Here is a 17,182-nt window from a genome sequence, read left to right as displayed (position 1 = left end):
TGAGTGAGTTAGGGAGTGGAGTAGAGAGTAATGATGAACCTGTAACCTGAGCTGTATACAATAACCGTAAGCGAACAAAGGAGTTATTAAACCCAATCACTGGAAGCCTGTTTCCGACTCCCTTTGTCGAACGTTACAATAATATTATATTCATTCAGACAAACATCGATGAGACAGTTAATTAATGTACTTATTGCAGCTGTCTGCATAGATTTGGTTCCCCTGCTGGTCTAAGAGTGAAACAAACTCATTCAGATATTGTTCAGTTAAAATTCATTAAATGATGCCTGCCACCTTATATATTTATATGTAAGGCTTTACTGATGTGCCACAATAATGTCACCTATGTTATTCAGTTAAAAATATTAATATTGTGGCTTTCCATGTTAACATTGATTGATACGACTGCGATTAAATCAGCATATACTTCTGCCAGGGGATGCCACCCCTCAAAATCTCCTACCACCCCATGGATATTTGTCTAGATCCGCCCCTGGTTACAGTATGACCGTATGACTAACGCTTTATACAATCCGGAGATGTGTCCCTCGCGGCTCTCGGTTCTACGTCACTCTATGTTGACGTGTGGCTCGGGAGTCTGGGAGCTAGCCTAGCCCCGCACTTGCTTCTTGGCAGCGGTAGTTTGAAGAAAGTCCTGACAGCTGACTCTTCTTGGTAAAAAATAAACTTTAAACAATGGCGGATGAGTGGGAAGAAATCCGCCGGCTTGCTGCTGATTTTCAGAGAGCACAGTTTGCTGACACCGTGCAAAGGTAAGAAACTGTTAGCAGCAAAGCTAATGTTGGGTAGCATTCACTTTCATTTAGAAGTAACGCTGCTAAGCTAGTCTTTCTGTGAACTGCTATCATTCTAAGACCAAATGTAGACGTACGGTACAATTAGCAGGTAAACGTTAGCTATGACACGTGCTTAACCTTTTGCAGGCTATCGGAGAGGAATTGCATTGAAATTATTACAAAACTGGTCCAAGACAAGAAGCTGGATGTGGTGCACACCCTGGACGGAAAGGAGTACATCACCCCGGCTCAGATCAGCAGGGAGATCCGAGATGAGCTCTACGTGCACGGAGGTCAGTGTGACAGCGTCCACACATCATACTGTCTGCTTAGCTCTCAAAGGCCCGCCTCATGGCCTGGAAACCATGTGAGCTGTAGCATATGACAGTTCGGAATGATAACAGTGAATTGTTCCTGTCATTCAATTTAGGGAGAATCAACATCGTGGACCTCCAGCAGGTGTGTTAAGCAGGTTGAAATATGGCTGTGTGTACCAGCTGAGTCCTGTACCATATGTTAGACACACAATCCATGTTACCTTCATTAGTAGATTTCCTATGCGTTATGTCTGGATCTTCTTATCTTCAGATCATCAATGTGGATTGGGTCCATGTGGAAAACAGAGCAGGCGACATTGCTAAATATGATAAAGGAGTTCAACTTGTACTGGGACAACTTATTGATGAGTGAGTATTCAGTTGGCCTTCGGTGAAAAGTTATTATCTCTGTTTCTTGGACAGTCACTAAACAAAAACAATCAATAGAGGTAGACTTTAAAGAACACTTATTCCTTGTTTTCAAATGTAACTAATTGAAGATCTCAATGAAAAGCACATCTTTGAACTTTGCCGCTGATCTTGTCATGTCTGCAGCTCGTACCTGGACCGCTTGGCGGAGGAGGTGAACGACAAGCTGCAGGAGGCCGGTTTGATCAGTATCGCAGAGCTGTGTAAAAACTACGACCTCCCAGGAGATGTCTTGAATGACGTGAGTGTCACTGCCAGCCTTTTACTGCACGTGTTTATCACACAAGATGTAATATTGATATTGATACATGTGTGTTTTGTGATGTACCTCAGGAGCTGTCAAAGCGTCTCGGGAAGCTCATCCAGGGTGAGATGGACGAGTACAACAGGGGGGTGATATTCACTCCAGCTTTTGTTGCTCGTCACAAAGCCAGGATACGAGGGCTGTTCAGTGCCATTACCAGGTCAACATGGCTCATGCATTTCACACATCAGGCATTATGCAAGATCCACTCGTACAACAGATTTGTGCCAGTTCTTGTTTTACAACAACTACCTGCAGTGACCAATTTTTAATCTAAAGAAATGACCACGTTTATGAACAACTTCTTTATAGTCATATCTTAGCAGAGCAGAATTTACGACTTGCGAAAGTGGACAGAAGAAAATGTTTTGATTGACTCTGTTTTGTTTCTGTTTCTGTGTCCTGCAGGCCGACACCTGTCAGCAGCATGATCGCAGCTTTTGGCTTTCAGGAACATCTTCTGTACTGTAAGCAGACCGTTTCATGGTTCTGTGGTTTATGGTGGTGTTTTGCCTCAGTGTCTGATTCTGTGATGGCTCTGTTGTTGCCAGCGGTTCTGGAGGAGCTAGTGAACACCGGCCGTCTGAAGGGCAGCGTGGTGGGAGGCCGGCAGGACAAGGCTGTGTACATCCCTGATATCTACTCCAAAACTCAGAACGCCTGGGTGGACGCTTTCCTCAAGCAGAACGGATATTTGGGTATGGGTTTTGAAATGTTATATATATAACATAGGTCTAGTTGTTCTTTAGAAATGTTATTTCCATAATGTTACATGTACCATTTTAAATCTCAGGGAGGCGAGTGATGTCTTTTGGAGGTTGTATTACTATAATTGTGTCTGTGTAGTCAAAGTGCACTCCTCCTCCTGCAGAGTTTGACGCTCTGGTCCGGCTGGGGATCCCTGAGCCCAGCAGCTATATCAAGAAGCGCTTCAAGTCCAGCAAGCTGCTGTTCCTCAGGGCGGCCTGCGTGGGGCAGGCTCTGGTGGACCAGGTGGAGGCATCTGTGGAGGAGGCCGTCAACTCGGCCACATGGACTGACATACAGGTGCTCCACAGCTGTCTCTAACTGAGCCCCTATTCATGGTAAATATATGAATCTCTTCAGTTTTAATCCTGGCTCTCACTCTGGCTCTTTCAGCCCATTCTGCCCAGCTGCCTGTCAGTGGAGGACATGGGGATGCTGATCGCCGAGGCGATGAGGAGCACTAATGTCCAGTCCTCTGCCAGAGTGCTTGGAGACACGGTGGTGGTCAGTGAGAAGTTCATCAGCAACTGCCTATCTCTGTTTGATGACGCCATGCAGCAGAAAGCTCAGAAGGTACAGCCGTCCTCCGTCACATCTGCACGAGTTCAACCATGAGAAAAAAAGACTTTGAAAGTACAGTGTGTGCTGTTTCCTCATGTGTCTCCCAGGAAGTAAAGAACAATCCAGTGTTCCTGATAACTGAAGACGATCTGAAGCAAGCGTCCATGCTGACAGAGAGCACATCAACTTCTAAAAAGGACAAGAGAGAAGCAGAGCGCAAGAAGAAGAGCACAGGTTGGTGAAGTCCAGCCCACCTCACACACACCAATAAACACATATAGCAAAACGTTGAAATCTAGAGCAAACTGGTGACCCAATTGGCTCTCAGACTGATTACTCTTTCTACATTGGAGAAATGTACGTCCTCTTTTTTCAGGATCTGAAGTGTCTTCAGACTCCTAGGAGGTCTACTGGATTCTCAACACAGATTTCAGACATTTGTAATTGTTTTGTAGCCCAGAACACTCGGCGCTGGTTGTGAGAAAAACCTTGAGACAGAGAAACATTGAGAGGCCTCAGAAAACTGGGTGGGGGGGCACCAACATTCAAACTAGGGCTGCAGAGCAACTGTTGTTTTCAGTCCTGATCATTCATCTACAGATTATTTTTCTGATGATTAATTATTCGGTCCATAGATGTCTTAAAATGTTTTTTTGTTTTTTTCAAAGACATACATAAAGACAAGGACAATGCTCACACACATTACAAACAGAACAGGACAATAACATGAGGGATGGGGGGGGTTAAGGGGTTTACAGTCTCAATTCAATGTTACGTGTGCTCATGGCAATGTATTAATACATGATTTACTTTTATTATTAATACATTTAAAAAAAATCTCTCCGGTTCCAAATTAACTTTCTCCAACAGTCAAAAAACTAAATATACTCCGTTTTGGATCATAGAAGGATAGAGACCAGCGAATATTCTCATTCAATTTGGTGTGGCCCTCGAGGTAATTTCTAAACACACGCAAAATAGGAAAAAATGTAAGAAATCTAGACCGCAAAAAAATTAAACAAGCGAGTGCCTGTTTTTCCTGGCCACGGTCAGGGTCCTTGAACACAACACGAGCCTAACGTGTCATCACGTGGTATATGTCTCGTCTGACAGGGGTGCAGTTCTGACGGAGAGCACCAGAACGTCACTCCAGCACTTCAGAAATGGCAGTGCCCATAAGGAGCCGTACACATGCCGCAGTTTTTGCGTGGCTGTGTCTTTAGTTGAAAGATCTGTTCATCTGTCATACTGATCATACAGTCAATAACTTTGTTGTTATTAGCATCTGGTTAGCTAGCTATGCTAACGAATATAAGAAGCTTTTTCCAGTGAGGTAAAGGCACATCTTTATATGATCATTATAGTTATACAAAAATAAGAGAATAAAGAAAACGGGTATAAAATACTATATGACAGTAAAAAAGTTATTAATAAAGAAGAATACAGTTTGAAAGGAGAGTGATTTGTCATATTCATAAAGAAAAATAAATCTGCTTCCAGTTCAGTTTCATATGGGCGTTGAGAGATGTATCCATAGATCTCTTAATGTTGCTCTCAAAGTGCACCAGATTGATGCTTTTAACTTCAACATTTAAAAACAAATCTTCCTGGGGGAGCATGCCCCCGGACCCCCCTAGAGGAGGTTAGGCCCCCCCCCACTTAAATCATGTTCACATGGATAGGAAACTAAATACATTTGCACACATCTTGTGTCCATATCCTTCTGTTTTGGTGGTCACGCCACACCCTGCACGTGCATGCATACGCGAGTCATGGTGAGATATCTGGATTAGGAGGTTGCTTTTTCTTTGCACAGAATGAAATGAATGGGCTGTGATTTTAGTTTTTTTAAGCAGAGGTCAATAACTTGTACGGCCCTCTGAGGATATTGTAAAAATTGAAATGGCCCTTGAGGGGAAAAAGGTTCCCCACCCCTGATCTAAATAGTGTCTTAATGTCATGTGACTCATCCCAGCTGCTCTGGTTACCCAGCTTCCACTCTTATATTAGTGAGGTGTTGGGTAAATGTGCAGCTCACACTAATGTCATACATTTTGTCCTCAGGAATTGTTATTTACTGCTTGGAGTTCGGGAATATTCTCAGGCCTAAATGATGGTGAAATGAAACTGTCCGTATGGCCAGATCTTTTCTTTGATACATATAACACCAGCAAAGCCCAACCCCCAACAGTTATCTCGTTGGGGGTCGAATATTTGAATATCAGGATGATTTAATCTCCCTCAAAGTTTCAAAGACAACAATAATGCAATTTGAAATACACATATTTTGATGAAATTGAATGTTCAAAATGAATGAACATTTGAATGGTCAGAGCAGAAAGAAGTTAAGAAAGTTAGATCTGGATCGCTCGGCGGGTTAGAAATAATAAATCGTATAGGGTGGCTCAGTGAGATAATGCGCTGATCTTCGGACAGAGGTGTGGACTCGAGTCACATGACTTGGACTCGAGTCAGACTCGAGTCACCAATTTGATGACTTGACAAAATCACAAAACACTTGCGACTCGACTTGGACTTGAACACCAATGACTCGGGACTTGACTTGGACTTGACTTCTGACTTGAGGTGACTTGATAATTTAATTCAGGGGTCTCCAACAGGCCGATCGCGAGATGCCGCTAGAAGACCAGACTCCCGTCAGGGAGAGCAGAATCTTCAGCCGCTCCAACTCTTGCTCCATGCAGGCAGGGGCGGGACTTTATTTTGCTGAGCCACCATGCGGCCAATCATATGCGAGGACACACTAGGATCATACCATTATGTGAAAGAAGGGTGGGGGGCAGACGCTCGTGGTGCAGGCCAGCTACACAGAGCGACGGGGAGCCGGATTTAAATGCAAGCGCGTTGGAAAAAGTCAAAAAAATAGCGAAAACCGAAAAAAGAAGCAGCATCTGGCTGCTTTTCAATGATATTGGAGAAAGCAAAGCTGAGTGCAGGATTTGTAAAATGAAAATAACCTTCAGAGCAGGGTTTTTTTTTTATAACCACCAGACTTATTGCCAGAGGTGGGAGAAGTTCAGATCTTGTATTTGAGTAAAAGTATCAGTGTAGGAATACTCGGTTACAATAAAAAGTCCTGCATTCAAAATGTTACAAGTAAAAGTATTGGCATCAAAGTACTGAATGTATGGAAGTCACTTTGGATAAAAGTGTCTAACAAGCAGTGTTGGGACTAACGCGTTACAAGTAACGCGTTACTGTAACGCTGTTATTTTTGGCAGCAACTAGTACTCTAACGCATTACTTTTTAAATTCAGTAACTCAGTTAACGTTACTACATGGTGCGTTACTCCATGACTGCGTTAGTTTTTTTATATAGTCAATGCCAGGCGAACAGAGATGAGAACTGTACTTGAGTACAGTACTTGAGTAAATGTACTTAGATACTTCCTGTGTCACATGCGGAGACGGGCTGTGGGCGTGTTTGTGTTGTTTACTAACAAGACTATCATGGCGGCGGCGGAGCTCAAGTCTAGTTTCTCCACCTGGAGATATTCTCACTATTTCACTTTTGTCGAGCACAAAGAAAAGAACGTTTTAGTTAAATGTAAGTTGTGTCCTGGCGGGTCAAAGAGCCTATCTACTGCCCAAACCAGTCATTCAAATCTCTAAAGCATCTGCAGAAACAACATGCTGGGACGAAGCTAGAGAAACCTGGAGAAAGAATATACAAAAATGTAAAGCCAGCTAATATCGATGCTATCCAGATTGCATATAATGCATGTCAAGTTGATCAACAGATTGTATTATTCTCCAATGCAATAACAGCACTGAAATGAAGGCTATAAGGGCATTAATGGGAGCCCTTTTTTAAGTAACTAAAACGTTACTTTTCACAGTAACGCATAACTTTTTGGTGTAAGTAATCAGTAAAGTAACTGAGTTACTTTTGAAATGAAGTAACTAGTAATGGTAACTAGTTACTGGATTTCAGTAACTAGCACAACACTGCTAACAAGTGACATGGAATGTAATCCAGTGTTTCCCCTACCATTGTCTTGGAGGGGCGCTGCGCCCCGCGCCCCCCCTGACATTAAACCCAAAAAAAAATGCTATATATATTAGGGATGTAACGATATACCGAATATCGCGGTATCGCGATAAATAAACATCCCAATACCGTCGTGAGACTGACAAAATCTACCGCAATTTTTTTTTAAAAAGAGAGACCTGTCCAACATGGCAGCAAGTAGATTACAACTAGTGTTAATTTCGTTGATTTCGAAATCATCATGCAATATCGTTGACAAAAAGTGACGAGACGAAAATGTAGTTCACTAAATAAAAACTATGCCAAAATCTCTCTTTACTTTCGTTGACGAAAAATGAGGAGACGAAATATTATCAAAGATAAAGTTACATCTCTGATAGTCAGTTTTTCTCCCAGCAGTTCCATTTCCGGTGCTGCGGCAGGGCAGCAGCTGTTTCTGTGCTGCGCGCGGCGGTACATTTGAATTACACCGGGCAGCGGCACACTGTGAACTGTCAGGAAGACTCGTGGTCTAACTCGTGGTCTAACTCATGGTCTAACTAACCTTATTTAACAGAAAATGAAATGGCAACAACAGGGCTTGGGAGCAGTGGTCGCACTCGCGTTATCCGAATACCCCCCGTCAGCGCGAGTGAGTGATAAATTGTGCACTCGACGGGTAATAATGGATTATGACGGAAATGTTACGATCCTGTCCGTCAAAATGACTGACAACGAAAAAGTCTAAAGCCACCACTGCTTGGGAGAAAGAAACGATGTGATATTGGGCTCATTTTCGCTGCAATGAGGCGGAGAAAAAAAGCGAATGCATTGTTTCATCAGAAGGGAAGCAATGTGGCCACAACACAGAGGTACAAACACCACAAACCTGAGCAGATACTCTGCAAAGCTGCTTTCTTAATCATTCAACCTGAGTTTTTCATCAAATAAGGACAAGATATAATCCTATTTATTTATATATACTAAAATGACAAATTATTGGTTTTGGCTAGACTAGTTTGACTGAAATGTTCTATATAATCTGATGACTAAAAAAGACTCAACAGTTTTCATTGACAACAAGGCTAAAATAATTAGTTTTCTTTGACTAAAATAAGACTAAAATGCTCAGACTTTTAGGCGACTAAATCTTGACTAAATAAAAACAGGATGAAGGTGACTAAATATGACAAACTGAAAAGGAAATTTAACAAAGGACTAAGACTAAAACTAAATAAAAAAAATAGCTGACGAAATTAACACTAGTTACAACATGAACATAAAACAACAGAACATCGTATTTACAGGGCCACGTTTACATACCTAGAGACATTGACAAGTACCAACAGTATATGAAAAATTACCTGACTAAGAAACTGATGCATTAATCAATAACAATAATATTATAATAATAATAATAATATATATCCGCCAATGCCGCCACCCAACCCCCCCCCCCCCCCCCCCCAACACTCAGGCAGCACCCCCCCAAAGCAGTAAACCTAGGGGAAACAATGTAATGTAAAACTGTATATCCTTGAACTCTTCTCCTAAGGTGCACTTAAACTACAAACTATGTACTTAAAAAAAAAAGCAACATTTGGAAATAAGGAGTTACAAAATCAGTATTTGTATTATATAGAGCATCCCTGGTGATATTTAATAAGAAGAAGGTTATTTGTTTGTGGATTGTACATCATGTGCCTGTGTGTCTCCCAGAGGGCAGCGGCAGTGTGAAGTCAGGCGGCGGAGGCAACGCCAGAGAGATACGCATCCGTAAAACCAAGAAGAAAGGGAGGAGAGACGAGGACAGCGATGAGGAGACCGGACCCGCACAGCAAAGTACGCTCATGGACACACAGCTACTTCCTGTTACAGGGACAACATGTCTCCGTGTGCACATTAAGCCTGCTCACTGTAACAAGAGTCTGAAGGCTACTGGGATAGAAACCTCTCCCCTGGGTTGTTCAGCTTTTTTCATGGGAGGCAGAGGCAGCTGTAGTGTCCCTGGGATACTAATTAACCTGTGTGTTACCTCTCCAAGATCGCAGTAAACAGACTGCAGCGCCCTTCATGGCCCAGGAGGACATCGTGGCGGTTTTAGAGGAGAGAGTAAGCGACTGCCCCGAAGAAATCCTCTCCGAGCTGGCGGAGCATTTAGTCAGGTAATACTCCGAATCAGAACTTCTTTATCCGTCCTGCACCGGGGAAATGTACAATGTCACAGAAAAGGGACAAAGCAGATCAATAATAAAGTAACTAGAATGTTAAATATAGAGACAAGGCACACATTGGAAATACAAATACAAAATACAGACGAATAAGTGGCTAAAAAATGAGTAAAGAAATGAGTAGCAGCATTCAATAGGTAATATTTATACCTTAATGTTAGGGTTTGAGATTGTTAAAAAGTATGTTTTGCACATAACATGATCATTAAGGCTCTATGTCTGAAGTAAGCAATAGTTTAAAGTAGATTTAAGTACAGTTTTGTGGTACTTGTACTTGAGTCTTTCAATGTGATGCAACTTTGTACTTTTCCTCCACTACATGTATTAATACCTTTAGTTACTTCACAGATGTGGATGAATGATGTGAAATCTAACCAAGTGTTGAATCAGACTTTAGTTCCACCTGGAGTGAATCCACCAGCTACCCTGCAGTCTACAAAGTACTTCAGACTAGCTGCACCTTCACCAGCTTTGAGAACACTTTCATGATCAATCATTATAAAACACATCATATATATTATTCTGAAATGGACCAATCTGCACAATCACTACTTTACTTTTGGTACTTTAAGTATATTTTGATGATAATTACTTTTTCTACTTTTACTTGAGTAACATTTGAATGCAGGACTTTTACTGTAACAGAGTATCAGCACACTGTGATACTTCTGATTTTACTCAAGTACCACCTCTGGGAGTACGTTTCCCTAACCCACACAGCCCAGTTCTCACGGAGTGTCTCTGCAGGCCTCTGAACAAAGCGTACCAGGAGGTGCTGCGCTCGGTCTTCCTGTCCTCCAGCAGCGCTCCGTCCAGGGCCAACAAGAAGCAGAGCATGAAGGACCTGCAGGAGGAGATCAACAGCCTCTACAACAACATCCGCCTCTTTGAGAAGGGCACCAAGTTCTTCTCTGGTAAATTCAACACCAAGTGGAAATCTTTCTCAGTCCAGAACACCTGAAGGCAGACACATGCAGTGCTGCTGGAGTGAGTGGGACACAATTACATTAATAATAATACACTTTATTTATAGAGCACCTTTTCGAAACATAGCTACAAAGTGCTCTCACATAGAAATACACCAAGAGCAAGTGAACTAAACAACATCATCTAAGCATAAAAACACAGAGTTAAAGTGATAGAAAAGAATAAATACATATTTTTAAAGAAAAAATCAAAGTAATTCTAAAAAAGTGAGTTTTTAAAAGTGATTTGATCAATTAAATCTCTAAAGGGTAGGGTTGGGAACCAAAACTCGGTTCCAGGTGAGAACCGATAAGAAAATGCCGGGTGCCTGCTTAACGGTTCCTACACGCGGTAGACCCTGTATTCCACCGGGTCCGTCTGCGCCGCGGTGACCCGGTGGAATACAGGGTAAGGGCGGACGGGCCGCCTGTGTGTTCTGGAGAATCAGAGAACGGCCGGTCGTCAGCGGCACCGCCCTTATTTATTTTTCACCAAAGATGGGTCGCGGTAAACGCTCTGAAGTGAGGCTCCACTACACTAAGAAAGAGAAAGGCACAGTGTAAAGCCTGTTCATAGCTTGCCACAGGCATAGCTCAGTTAAAGTAAAGCACAGCTATTGTGCAATATTTGTAAACATGTCAGTTAAAGCTTAAAAGAATAAAGATATTTTTATTCTCTAAACGTTTGACCTCTTTATTTTACAATTTTGGAATCGAAACGGGGAATCGATTAGAACCGGAATCGATAAGCGGAATCGGAATCGATAAATTTCAAACGATCCCTACTAAAGAGACAGTCCAAACATTTAGGCACTATATTCTTTCCACTAAGCTCCACCCGTGCCAAAACTATGGAGATTGAAAGACGCTGTACAGATGGAAGGAATCTTTTTTATTGAGGTGTGATCAGTCCCACTCGCTCCAGCAGTACTGTTCAATTAGTTTTGATCCAAACTGAATGCTGTCCAATATGATTTAGAGGGTCATTCTGCAGGAGGAAGTTGTTTGCTTCTGTCTGCATTTTTTATTTTTTTTTATTTAACCAGATAAAAGCATTGAGATAAAATCTCATTTACAATGCTGACCTGGCCAAGAAGGCAGCAACGCTACACATTATTACACATAACACAGAGATGTAAAATACAGAGAACACACTAAGTAAACCAAAAGATGAAAAGCAGGCACTACATTGAGCACATTAGGGACAGTAAGGTGCTACTTATTACTGCAAGAGCAGCTGGTGGTAAGGACCTCAGACAACTTCAATTTAAAACAGGCTTTAGGGACAAGTGCCCTCAGTTTGAGGCTTGATTGAAGCTCATTCCAAGACCAAGGACCATAATAAAAAAGACTCCTTTTTCCAGCCACTGGTTCTGAGGTTGTAAGAGTCGCAAATCTGGAGCAAATCTGGCAGAAATATACAGTGGAAGCTTTCCTAAAATGGCGTTATACATGAATAAAACACAATGCTGCATCCTACGCATACTAAGTGAGGACCATCCATGCAGCGGTGGACACCACCAGCTCTGCCCTTACGATCTGCTCTGAACACATGATATCCATCAATGTGAATCACAGTGTCAGTGACAGACGGTTTTAACCAGGTTTCAGAAACTACAACAATATCAGGCTTAACCAGGTCTTGGAAGCATCTAATTTGGGCACCAGGCTTCTGGCATTAACATGCAGAAAACCCAGTCCTTGCCTTCAGCTAAACTCATTCGGAGAAGGAAGCAGAGAAACACTCAGGACCAGGGTTCATGTTAACGTTGCCAGAGAGTCAAAGCAGTAACAATATTAACAGCCTGGTAGATGATTTGTTCACATGGTCTGGACGTGTCGCTCCTCAGGGGGGCGGGGCTGCTCCGATCCTTGGATACTAGCGAGTCCAGAGTCAAAAGGTTATACGGGAGAATGCATTTCGTGCTGTAAAACGTCAGCTTTTGGTAAAAACTATCCGATGGAGTCAGCGCTCCGGAGGTTCCACCATCCGAATGTCCAAAGTGAACAGAGACATCGCTGGGAGGCAATCCGTCAGCTTTGCCGAAATGCGGGCTGACAATTAATCCCAGAAGAAGAGCGAACACGAGGGTAACTTTTGGCGACATCGTGCTGCAACACACCTAGTTCAGGAACAGCAGCTCAGGTCGATCAGCCCCCGACAGCACGGCAGGACCGGCAGCCATCCAGAGTCCGAAAGAGCAAATCATCCAGACACAGCGAGGCACCGGCACAAAACGACGAGAAAAAACTTCTAAAAGCGCATTAAAAAAAAAAAAAAAAGACGGGTCTGAAAAAGCTAAATAAAAGGTATAAAATGTCAGTTTGCACGAAAGGTAGTTAATGTCAAAAAACGACAATGAGACAAACACTGACAGAGACAAATCAACGTGCTGCCATCTTGGAGCAATTAAAAACAACATGGGCTCGAGTGCTCTATGTATGATGTGTAGGTCCTCACACACTCTGTGTGTTACACTACATCACACACAGCACTATGTATGATGTGTAGGTCCTCACACACTCTGTGTGTTACACTACATCACACACAGCACTATGTATGATGTGTAGGTCCTCACACACTCTGTGTGTTACACTACATCACACACAGCACTATGTATGATGTGTAGGTCCTCACACACTCTGTGTGTTACACTACATCACACACAGCACTATGCATGATGTGTAGGTCCTCACACACTCTGTGTGTTACACTACATCACACACAGCACTATGCATGATGTGTAGGTCCTCACACACTCTGTGTGTTGCACTACATCACACACAGCTCTCTGCAGTGCATCTGTAAATAAATGGACAACATTCAAAGCTAACTTTATGAATCAATGCAGATGAAACCCAAGTCCACATTGCCAAGCACGTCCTGAAGACCGTGTGCTCGGACGTGTCCAACATCCTGGTGAACTTCCTGGCTGCTGACCTGATGATGTCCGTGGAGAATCCCAGCACCTTCACCCCTGAGGTGAGGAAGGTCCTGCTCTGTGGCTGAGGGCCAATAGAAACCATACCATGTGACACAATCCTATGGCTGACTCTTGGGTACTCTAAAGACAGACTATTGGACCCGAGTCCTCCTCCTCCTCCTGGAGAATCAGAATACCTTTATTCGTCCCACAGAGGGGACATTTTGGTTTCTTGTTACAGCCAAAGCTAGCTTAATATTAATTAAGAAGCACGCATCAAAATAGTAAAGATAAAAGTAGAAATGACAATTTACAAAAAAGACATCCCGCAATTGACAACAGTTGTGAGATCATCCAGGGGAAGTAGATACAGTTAGTTATTTACAGATGTATTACTGCAGTTGAATTGTCTAGCTGAGGGACAGCAGCCAGAAAGGATAATAATTATGAAGCGGTTTATATATATTATTGCACATAAGTAGTATTGCACAACAGGGGTGTTGTCGTCATTGTGATATGCGTGTGGTGGTCTACCAGGGGCCGTGGTGGTCATACAGCCTGACCGCTGGCGTCATGTTTGAAAGGCTCTGTGGGACTGGGCAGAGCTTGGTCTTGGTGATGAAGTTCTCCGATGTGTTCCTCAGGTCAGAGTGAAGATTCTGGGCAAGCTGCCGGAGGACACCAGAGGACCCCTGATGAAGCTGCACAACTGCCTGAACGGAAAAGTGAGTGTTTCCTGTCGGTTACATCATGAGCATCTCGCTCGACTTTGAAGAATAAAACTGAAATACTGTGACGAAAACCCGTTCACAGACCATTGAAGACTTTCTGACCAACATCGAGACGTGTGCAGAGGTGTGCGGCTTCATGCTGAAGAAGGGAGACAAGAAAAGGGAGAGGTAAGAAAAAACAACATTTGTATAGGTTTTTTTTCTCCTTTATTTTTTTAGCGAGGGTTGAGAGGCTAAGCTCAGCGCTTTAGTCCACGGAGGATCGTGGCGTGATTGCCGACACTTAACTTAACCAGTTGAATAAAAGTCAAACCCAAAGTTTCAAGTGAAACACTCAGCCCATTTAATTTCTCAGTGTCCATTTAGCTTGCTTCTTATTTCCATTCTCCGTACACAAAGTTACACTTAACACGTGTGTGTGTGTGTGTGTGTGTGTGTGTGTGTGTGTGTGTGTGTGTGTGTGTGTGTGTGTGTGTGTGTGTGTGTGTGTGTGTGTGTGTGTGTGTGTGTGTGTGTGTGTGTGTGTGTGTGTGTGTGTGTGTGTGTGTGTGTGTGTTCGTAACATTTCCGTCAAAATGCAGTATTACCCGTCGGCCTTTACGCTCGTGGGAGAGAGAGAACTGTCAACAACAGACATTTCAATGATCTGTTCGGGTTTGGAAACGGTATCATTTCCTTTTTGGCAGGCATGCTTAACACCGGAGCCTCGCTGCGGGGGAACTTTGGCGCTGTTCCGAGTTTGTTCTAATCCGTCAAAGTGACGGACTGCTTTCAGATTTTTCCGTCATAGATGGAAAATATTGGGTTAACGCGACCTCTGATTGGTTCCTACCTTTATATCCAGAGTGCTAATTGGCTCCTACGTGTGTATTTGAGACGTACTTCCTTGTAGTTGTGCTGAGTGTGATGGTGTCTCCAGGCAGGCACTGTTCCTGCACCGCCAGGCCCTGATGGAGCAGCTGAAGGAGACGGAGGACCCAGCTCTGGTGCTCCACCTGACCAGCGTGCTGCTGTTCCAGGGCTCCACCCACTGCATGCTGCACGCCCCGGGCCGCTGCGTGCCCCACGTCATCGGAACGCTCTGCGGCCGGATCCCAGCGGTGAGTCTGCCCCCCCCTGAGGGTCTACACAGATCATCATCATCCTCATCGATTAGGGTGTTTGGTTTTAGGTTGAAGGGTGTTCAAAAAGCCTTTTTCAAACTGGAATGAGATCTAATAAAATGGCATTTAACCCCGATGCCAGCTTCACCAGCTGTGTGGTTTGATTTGACCACCTGCAGCAGACCGAGTTGCACAGCCGGTCCCTGCTATTAACACTATTGTTTATATATGCAAACGTTTTGATTAGCTCATGTACGTTTTAGTAAAAACAATAATGCATCAGTGAAACAAACAGTGTGTTTTGTTTTTCAGGAGCAGCAACAGCTGGTGTCGGCCTATCAGAGCCTGGTGGTGAAGCAGCTGGTGAGCCAGAGTCAGAGCAGGAAGCAGGAGGAGGCCGAGGGGGAGGGGGAGGGGGAGCGGGAGGAGGAGGCCCGCAGCGTCCGCTCACAGCTCCTCATCCTCACCCCGCAGCTCAAAGACCTGACGCTGTCCCAGAGGAAGACGTCCACCGCAGAGGACTAGCATCAGAGAAGTGAATCTGTTCAGCCTCTCACATGTTCGGATGAATACTTTGAACTCTGCTGGAGCAGCTGTCGTCCTGTCCTTTTGTGATTTAGTCATGTGGACATAATTCTAAATGATTAAAGGGAATTCCTGTGGGATGTCTCCCTGCAGACACAGTTAACATGATCTAATTGTCCTGCAATCATTAAAGCTCTCGTCTTCCTCATGTGTGGAGCTACTTCTTGTAAAAGGTTGTGGAAGTGTCTGTGTGCTATGAGTCACTGTGCCTTCATGGCTGTAGAAACACTCGGGTCATATCCTTGCAAACAGCAACAGTTGGCAAAGAAACGTGCCTGTTCTGGAAACCAGAGGAGAGTCCAGTCTGCTGATGGCGCCATGCCGTCCAGCAAAGTGAAACTGAGGTGAAAATAAACTGTTCAATTCATAACTCAGCGTGGATGAACAGGGCTATCAGATCAGATGCATGACTAATTCAAGCTCCTTGATGAGGACAGTGAGTTATGTATACCTCACGTATTAAATGTGTATTAACGGGTTCAGTTTATTATTTATGTGAGGGCCAAAGTAATGGCATTGGGAAATATAAGTAGTTTGTCTCCCTCTTGTGACAAACTACAGATCATCAGATGAGGGTTATTTTCTCTGTAATGCTGTGTGTGAACACTAGAGGGCGCTGAGCAGGAACATCCCTTCAGTAGCCACTCAAATAAACGTTCTCTACATTTGGATGTCATACCACATCTCTGACAGTAGATACATCCTCCACAGAGCCAAAGACATTCCCTACATGTGGGGTTGATGAAATAAGACAGAACAGTCAAACATAAAATACAACTATAATGAATCAAATAAGAGATATACAACTTGGCACGAATACAAGTAATATGAGGTAAAGTGCAATGGTGTGGTTAGTAACGCCATGTGAGGAGTGATACTTCATTTAGTCACTATTAATATAGCAATATATTACAAAAATATCGTACAGTACATAATGTAATACAATATAATGTATCATATATCTTAACATGTTATGCTATGGTACAGTAGTTTAGAATATGATATGATTTATACCGGTGATAAAAGATGCCTTTCATGACATACTTAAATATATTTAGCAAAACATGATAATGATCCTTTGAACATATCATTTGTTCTAAATGTAATTGACACACTACACTAACTTGCTGAACTATAACATGCTCTACTATCACTTTTTATAGACAAAATAAAAATACTTTTATGACATACTTTACTTTGAATTTGTATAACTTTTGACATACTGTGACTATCATTTAATGCTACTATGACTGTCTGTTTTTATGAGAAACTATACCAAGGCATCTTATAACAGCCGTTATATTACATACTATACTAAATCTTTTGTTGTACATTATTTAAAATACAGTACTAAGTTTTTTGATGACATTCTGTTCCCTTCATATTCTTCTTCTGCTGCAGCTGCAACATGTACTCCGTGTGACTCAGGGGTTGAGTGGGGGGGCTCTGTGGAATGTAAACTGTGATAAAAAAACAGATTTAGTATTCAACAGTGCA

The 17,182-nt window shown here is 43.0% G+C and overlaps 1 protein-coding gene across 1 annotated transcript; it reads left to right on the top strand.

Moving 5' to 3' along the window:
* The first annotated feature begins 562 nt into the window (after positions 1 to 562).
* ufl1 (UFM1-specific ligase 1) lies at positions 563 to 15,833 on the top strand. Its single transcript, XM_034076074.2, has 19 exons — positions 563 to 773; positions 945 to 1,090; positions 1,228 to 1,256; positions 1,386 to 1,483; positions 1,670 to 1,784; positions 1,877 to 2,007; positions 2,256 to 2,314; positions 2,399 to 2,545; positions 2,719 to 2,894; positions 2,988 to 3,167; positions 3,263 to 3,389; positions 8,866 to 8,988; positions 9,191 to 9,311; positions 10,125 to 10,291; positions 13,195 to 13,325; positions 13,911 to 13,991; positions 14,080 to 14,165; positions 14,917 to 15,097; positions 15,413 to 15,833. Exons 1-19 carry the CDS (start codon positions 697 to 699, stop codon positions 15,623 to 15,625), a joined length of 2,388 nt encoding a protein of 795 aa, XP_033931965.1. The 5' UTR covers positions 563 to 696; the 3' UTR covers positions 15,626 to 15,833.
* The last annotated feature ends 1,349 nt before the right edge of the window (positions 15,834 to 17,182 follow it).

This window comes from Pseudochaenichthys georgianus, chromosome 24 (assembly GCF_902827115.2).
Source record: "Pseudochaenichthys georgianus chromosome 24, fPseGeo1.2, whole genome shotgun sequence".
Taxonomy (NCBI): Eukaryota; Metazoa; Chordata; class Actinopteri; order Perciformes; family Channichthyidae; genus Pseudochaenichthys; species Pseudochaenichthys georgianus.
This window is presented reverse-complemented; position numbering and strand designations above follow the sequence as displayed.

Coding starts and splice junctions, on each gene's coding strand:
- ufl1 (XM_034076074.2), top strand. CDS start 697: ATGGCGGATGAGTGGGAAGAAATCCGCCGGCTTGCTGCTGATTTTCAG. Junction 774..944: donor TTTGCTGACACCGTGCAAAG/GTAAGAAACTGT, acceptor AACCTTTTGCAG/GCTATCGGAGAGGAATTGCA. Junction 1,785..1,876: donor CAGGAGATGTCTTGAATGAC/GTGAGTGTCACT, acceptor GATGTACCTCAG/GAGCTGTCAAAGCGTCTCGG.